The 6,474-nt window shown below is 40.3% G+C and overlaps 1 protein-coding gene across 1 annotated transcript; it reads left to right on the top strand.

Moving 5' to 3' along the window:
• The first annotated feature begins 610 nt into the window (after window positions 1-610).
• LOC307246992 (hydroperoxide isomerase ALOXE3-like) lies at window positions 611-6,130 on the top strand. The gene is made up of 15 exons (XM_080023045.1): window positions 611-703; window positions 1,628-1,796; window positions 1,882-2,086; window positions 2,235-2,316; window positions 2,458-2,580; window positions 2,948-3,051; window positions 3,207-3,379; window positions 3,558-3,701; window positions 3,787-3,990; window positions 4,118-4,204; window positions 4,321-4,487; window positions 4,972-5,093; window positions 5,184-5,284; window positions 5,388-5,558; window positions 5,642-6,130. Exons 2-15 carry the CDS (start codon window positions 1,650-1,652, stop codon window positions 5,819-5,821), a joined length of 2,010 nt encoding a protein of 669 aa, XP_079879171.1. The 5' UTR covers window positions 611-703; window positions 1,628-1,649; the 3' UTR covers window positions 5,822-6,130.
• The last annotated feature ends 344 nt before the right edge of the window (window positions 6,131-6,474 follow it).

Genomic DNA, 6,474 nt, shown 5'->3' on the forward strand with positions numbered 1-6,474 from the left:
GATTGGTGGTGGTTCTGTACAACAATAACTGTGCTCTTGTCATCCTACAGGTCGTCCACAAGACAGAGTTATTGCCACAGACGATTTTAGATTTAATAAAGAGTTGCACGGCGTCTTTTTCTACTTAAGCAGAGTGTTCCCCATGACTAAATTTGACAGTTTAATTGTTAGGCTCACTGACTCAGTCGATTTGGTTGGTTGCCTCCGGCCGTCTAATAACATGGTGGCGTCTGGGGGAGGGGCGCAGGGCCGCTCCCCGGCCTATTGTGCCCTTATCTTGATCTGGTTGCGCTTCACCTATTTCTCCCAGTGCCAAAACTCATACTCAGTACATAAACCACACAATATGGGTGGGGTGCAAGCTATGTGGGTGGGAATCATGCGATTGTGCAATCCTGCAGTTCAAAGAGGGCGGCAAGAGAACGGCAAGAGAGTTACTGACAAGGCTAAACTAGACTAACTTAAATGAGTAGACCAAAGAATGCTGATCTCAGTGAGGGTTCATGACATTAATAGTGTTGTTTACCAAGTTGGCTATTGCTAGGGAGTAATATCTGGGAAGCACATTGTTAAAGATAAACATCTATAAACTTTGTTTGTGGACGTTTCGAATCGTTGTGGTTAAGGGGTGTGTGAGGAAGGTATTTAATAGAGAACATATACTGGAAATACAAAGAAGTGGTCAACTGAAGAAACGAGGCAGGTAAAGTTTTTTTCCTACTTCATGTCTATTGAGGTTGGACAGTTTACCCCTAACAAGGATATTTTAGAAAGGTGAAAAATTTGATTCGTCTGAATTATCTTTCTATGGGGTTGGCCTTTCGAAGTTATCGAATGTATAGCAGAATTGTTTAATTACTCTGTTAAATTTATATATATATATATATATATATATATATATATATAGTATATTTATTATTATTAAAATAACAACGACAACAACAATAATAATAATAATAATAATAATAATAATAATAATAATAATAATTAGAACAGAAATGAAAGAGTTTTGTAAAGTAACCTCAGGGTCTGTAGTTAGACTTCACAGACTAGTAAATATTTTCTGCGTTGTTTTTTTTAAGTTAAATACAGCCTGAATCCTAGAAGCTACACTCACCTTATATAAAGTTGTGTCCTCATTCTTTCCCAGTCTGCAGTTATACAGTAGGATTAGATGTAGACACCAGGGTTAAAGCCTAAGGATAGCCAACAACAAATAACTCCAACAATAACTCCAAAAAAGAGCATGTTACAGCTAAGGTGAAGCCTCCCACTGTGCTATCTTTTGAGAAGGCGTTGTGCAGTTAGAAGAAAAAGTAGTTACGACTTATATCTAGGTGGTTTATGGTGGCATACTATTATAATTGCTGTAGTTTTAGTGCTGAACTTGTGTGCCATTCCCCTTTTGAGCCCATAGCCCCTTCACTTATACAGCTCAGATAGACTCCGGCCGCCCATCCACTACCCTGGTCAAGGCAAGCGGGTAGAGAAAATGGATAAATGGATGGAATGGTCATTTAACTGAGCAATGCAGCGTATGAAAAGTCAAGTAGATACTATAACTGAGGTTATGTCTGTACAAAATGTGTTTTTAATGCAATTGCAACCTTTCCATGTTTAATTTCAGACAACATTTCTACCAAACAATCATGGCTGTGTACAGGGTGGAGGTAACAACAGGTGACATGCTGAATGCAGGAACCTTTGACTATGTGTATGTTACCTTAATTGGAACAAAGGGAGAAAGCAAACGTACACAAATGGACAACTACGGATTCGATCATAACACTGGGCAGGTAATGCAAATGCAATTCATTTACATTATGACTGAGAAATTCTTTGAATATTTTCTGTCCATAACACACACTTTGCCTCCCTCAGACCGGAAGTTACACCGTGAAAGCTTCGTCGCCTCTGGGCAAACTTCTCCTAGTCAAGGTGGAAAAAGATCCTGTTTTTCTTCTGCCAGAAAACGAGTGGTACTGCTCCAAAATAGTGGTGACAACCCCGGAAGACGATGTCCTCCTCTTCCCCTGTTACAAATGGGTGTCCAGGGGAGCAACTGTGGAGCTGAGAGGAGGGAGTGGTAGGCTCCAAACCGTTCATGTTTACAACCAAATAAACTGTCTGGTATTTGACTAAGAAATTCTCTTTGTAGCCATATCTTCATGGAAAACAAATTCTCTCTCGTTCCTCTATGGTCTTCCTTTCCATTGTTAACCGCAACATCTCAGCTGTGAAGGTCTTTGAAGAAGAGCATTCCTTGCTCATCAACCACCGAAATTCGGAGTTGACAGCCAAACGGGAGATATACCAGTACGTGCTGAGCTTTTTTTTCTTTAAAAATGTTCATTAAGTAGCTTGTCCAGTTTACTGCAAAAGCTAGTACAACTGCAATTATTATAGGAAGTCACAGAAAAGTTTACATTTCTGTCATTATTTCTGCCAATCTCTTAGATGGAATTTTTACGCTGAGGGAGTACCTATGGTCGTCAATTACTCCAATGTATCCAACCTTCCAATTGAACTGCAACCATCTATCTCCAGAACATATGAAATATCTTTGTCAAAACTTGAAATGTGAGTCCCTTTTTGGTTGCACACATCATACATATCAATCAATACATTCAATATTTTTAAATTTTACTGCCAAAAATGATGCATCGCTTGCAGAGCTAGCTTTGTCAGACAACTTGACTTCGCCACACACTCCCACACCCACTCCATCCACCTGTTGGGCTCTACTCTTCTATCCAATGGGGAATTCCAGCTCATCACTCCTATACAGTATTTCTAGCTCACTGTGTTTGCTGTGCACCTCGCTAGCAGTGATTAGCGCTAGAGGCCAGACGATGAAAGTCAATCAATGCATAATTAATGAAAATATTTTTTAAGTAAATCTTGTCTGTCAGAACTGTAGCTCTCAAATGTTTATCCTCTGCCACAGTGCTGTTGAAACCATGCTCAAAGGGCTACAAGACTCTACTGAAGAATGGAAAGACATTGAAGACATGAAAAATGTTTTCATGTTCAAGACGACACCAATGTTTGGTAAATATTTGGAATTGGAATATTTAGAGATAATTTTATGTATGCATCATGTTATCATATAATATGGTATTTGCATCCAGTTCTATGACAATTGTTCAGAATTTATGTCACAATCATCTACATCTTTTTGGTTTTGTTGCCTGCCACCTTTCAAGATTATGTTGCGGATCACTGGATGGAAGACGACTTCTATGGATTCCAGTTCTTGAACGCCATCAACCCTAATGTGATCCAGCGTTGTTCAAAGCTTCCTGCTAACTTTCGAGTCACCGGGGAGATGGTGAAACCCTTTTTGGAGCAAGGCAGCTCTATGCAGCTGGAGATGGAGGTATGGAAGAAAGATCCAGTGCCACTACATGTAATTTCCAATTGAATGCTTTGCGGTTGTTCTTGGTTTCCATGAAAATGAATAAAATATTAATTACATTTTACTTGTTTTATATCACTTGACTGTGTACACTCCTGCTAGTTTTCCAATTCTTGAATTGCCTCTGTGTCTCACACAGAAAGGAAATATATTCATCTGTAACTACAAGAGGATGGATGGAGTGCCAACTAGGCTCTATAATGGAGAGCCACTGGTTATAACTGCTGGTTTCTGTTTACTCTACAAAAATCCAGAGGACAAATTGATGCCTATTGCAATACAGGTAGGATATCTGTTTTGTTTTGTTTTGTTTAAAAGTCAGCTTTAAGTCTGACTATTTTTGTTTATTTTTTCTCTACAATTGTCAGTTAAAACAACAACCTTCAAAGGAGAACCCCGTTTTTCTACCGAGTGACCATAAGACAGACTGGCTCTTAGCCAAGATGTTCTTGAGGCACGCAGATACCATCCAGTACCAGGCCGTCTTTCATCTGATGAACACTCACTTCCTGGCTGAAGGTTTCGCTCTGGCTACTCTGCGCCACCTCCCAATGATCCACCCGCTCTACAAGGTAGGATCAGGAATGTGTGAAGTTCTGTGTTTTATTGGCGAAGCAAAGCTTTAGCACCCTATTTCCGAATTGTTAATAACAGGACTCTTAGCTCACACATCTGGTCTTCTCGTTGGTGTGTGTACAGCTGCTCAACGGAAACTTCCATTACACTTTCCAAATCAACGTCACCGGACGTGCCGCGCTTTTTAAGGAAGGCGGACCTCTAGCTCAAGTACGAACTCTTTAAAAATTACACTTTAAAAGAATAGGTAAGGTTGGGGAATTCAGATTTGTGAGCAGGGAACACTGGTAAAGATAATGTATTAAACTAATGAATACGTTGCTCAGACCTCAGCAGGAAATAAAGGGCTGGTAGTGCTGATGGCGAGGGCTCTCTCAGAGATGACCTACAGCTCCCTCTGTCTGCCAGAGAACATCAAAGAGCGAGGCCTGGAGTCCATTCCCAACTTCTACTACAGGGATGATGGTCTGAAGCTGTGGGAGATCATCAACAGGTTGCAAGAGCAAATCCAATCTTTCATCACATTGTTTCAGATTTCATGAATTTACTACAACTAATCACTGTAGTTGAGCAGATTCAGGGTACTTCTGTGAATCTGTTAGACCAGGGGTGTCAACGATAAGGCTTGTGCCCTAAAGTTAGTTTGACAAGCCTGTTTTAGACTATTCATAATACTCGCATTGAAAATCACTCCTTTCACAAAAGTCAGAAGAGCTTAAATCAAGATCGAGGCGACATGATGACAACTGTGTATCTCATAGGTCAACTTTTGAATGAAACTTTTTGACAATACCAAAATGTCATGTTACCAAATGTCTTTGTTTAGGGTTCAGCTAAAATGTTTAATGTAAACTTTGACCTTTCTTTTCAATGATATTGCTGTTATTGTCGTTTGGAAAGCAATGGTACTTCTCCTTGAATAAAAGTTTTTTTGGCCAATCACTATTCCACACTTTTCCGGTTCTTATTCTTCACAGTTTTGCCAAGGGAGTGGTGGAATACTATTACCCCTGTGACGGCGATGTTAGTAGAGACACAGAGCTTCAGGCTTGGATCAATGAGATTTTCACAAACACCTTCTTAGGAAACCCTACCTCAGGTAGTTTTTATGATTAGTCATTTGTTTATATCACTGTGCAGCATTTCGCTGTTGTGCTTGAGATAATCAAATGAATGTGAACCATGACAGGGATACCAACGGCCTTTCAAACGGTTGAGGAATTGATCAAGTTCATCACCATGGTGATCTTCACCGTCACGGGTCAACACCACGCTGTGCACAAAGGGCAGGTGAGATGGAGAAATGTATTTATTAAACATCACACACACACTGGTTGTACACATTTAAAGGACACCACCTTCAAACGTCGTCTCAATCTGATCTGTGTTCCAGTATGACTACAACAGCTGGACCGCTAACAACCCTATGCTGATGAGGAAGCCTCCTCCGTCCATTAAGGGACAGTCCAGCATGAAGACAATTCTTGAGACGCTTCCAAATGTCAAGGAGACAGTTGGCTTCATGGCATTGGGTTGGCTGCTTACCCAACCATACAGTGACGCTGTGAGTATGAAAATCCGGAGTTATTACCTCGGATTAATGCATATTAAAACTAATGAACCTCTATCTCTGTGTCTGTGGGTCAGGTATACATTGGCACTTACCCAGAGGAACACTTTCATGGGCACGTCCCCAAGCAGATGATCAAGGAGTTCAAAGAGCAGCTGTCCTCTCTCAGTGAAGAAATTGAGACAAGGAACTTGAAACTTCCGGTGCCCTACGAGTACTTGAACCCTGCTGAAATAGAGAGCAGCGTCACCATATAAAAGATGGAATGTCCTCCATTCTGTTTACTTTTAACGGAGGCTTTGTTGTTATTGTGGTTTCTTATAATCAGAGCAGAAACCTGTCTGTTGACATTTGTAGGTGTGTTGAATTGAAAGTCATGCTGTTGTGCAACAATGCCACAAGTTGTAATTCGAAAGTGGCTGAATGTTATAATTTTCTTTTTTTAAATTCTGTTCATGTTTTAACATTTTTTCCTGGCACTATGGTGTTTCAATTCAACTCGGTTTGAATTAAAGGCTCTTCTAGATGCAGATGCTGCATTCACATCTTTGATCAGAACAGAGATTTCAACTTACACTTGTAGGTATTTAATATGAGAGTTTATCTTGTGTGTAATGTAATCCTTTGCTTGCTGACCAACCAGACACATTTAAAAGTGGCCTTGTGTTGCATTTAACAAGTCTTCTCTGTTTTCTGACATTCTGGGTGCACTGGTGCCACCAAGGGGTGGGATGGGGAGGAACTAAGAATTTATTTTTAAACTATGGATATACTGTAAACAATAACCTTGGCAAAACTATCAGGACACTGAGCACAGCATTACATGGGCATCTATATAAGAAGCTGCATTGCCCTTGAAACCCTCGCACTGTTATCCCCACAGAGATTTAAGCAATTGAGGACTTTTTGC

This window comes from Zeus faber (genome assembly GCF_960531495.2).
Source record: "Zeus faber genome assembly, chromosome: 2".
NCBI classification, from domain to species: domain Eukaryota; kingdom Metazoa; phylum Chordata; class Actinopteri; order Zeiformes; family Zeidae; genus Zeus; species Zeus faber.

Coding starts and splice junctions, on each gene's coding strand:
- LOC307246992 (XM_080023045.1), top strand. CDS start 1,650: ATGGCTGTGTACAGGGTGGAGGTAACAACAGGTGACATGCTGAATGCA. Junction 3,052..3,206: donor CAAGACGACACCAATGTTTG/GTAAATATTTGG, acceptor CCACCTTTCAAG/ATTATGTTGCGGATCACTGG. Junction 5,285..5,387: donor ACGCTGTGCACAAAGGGCAG/GTGAGATGGAGA, acceptor TCTGTGTTCCAG/TATGACTACAACAGCTGGAC.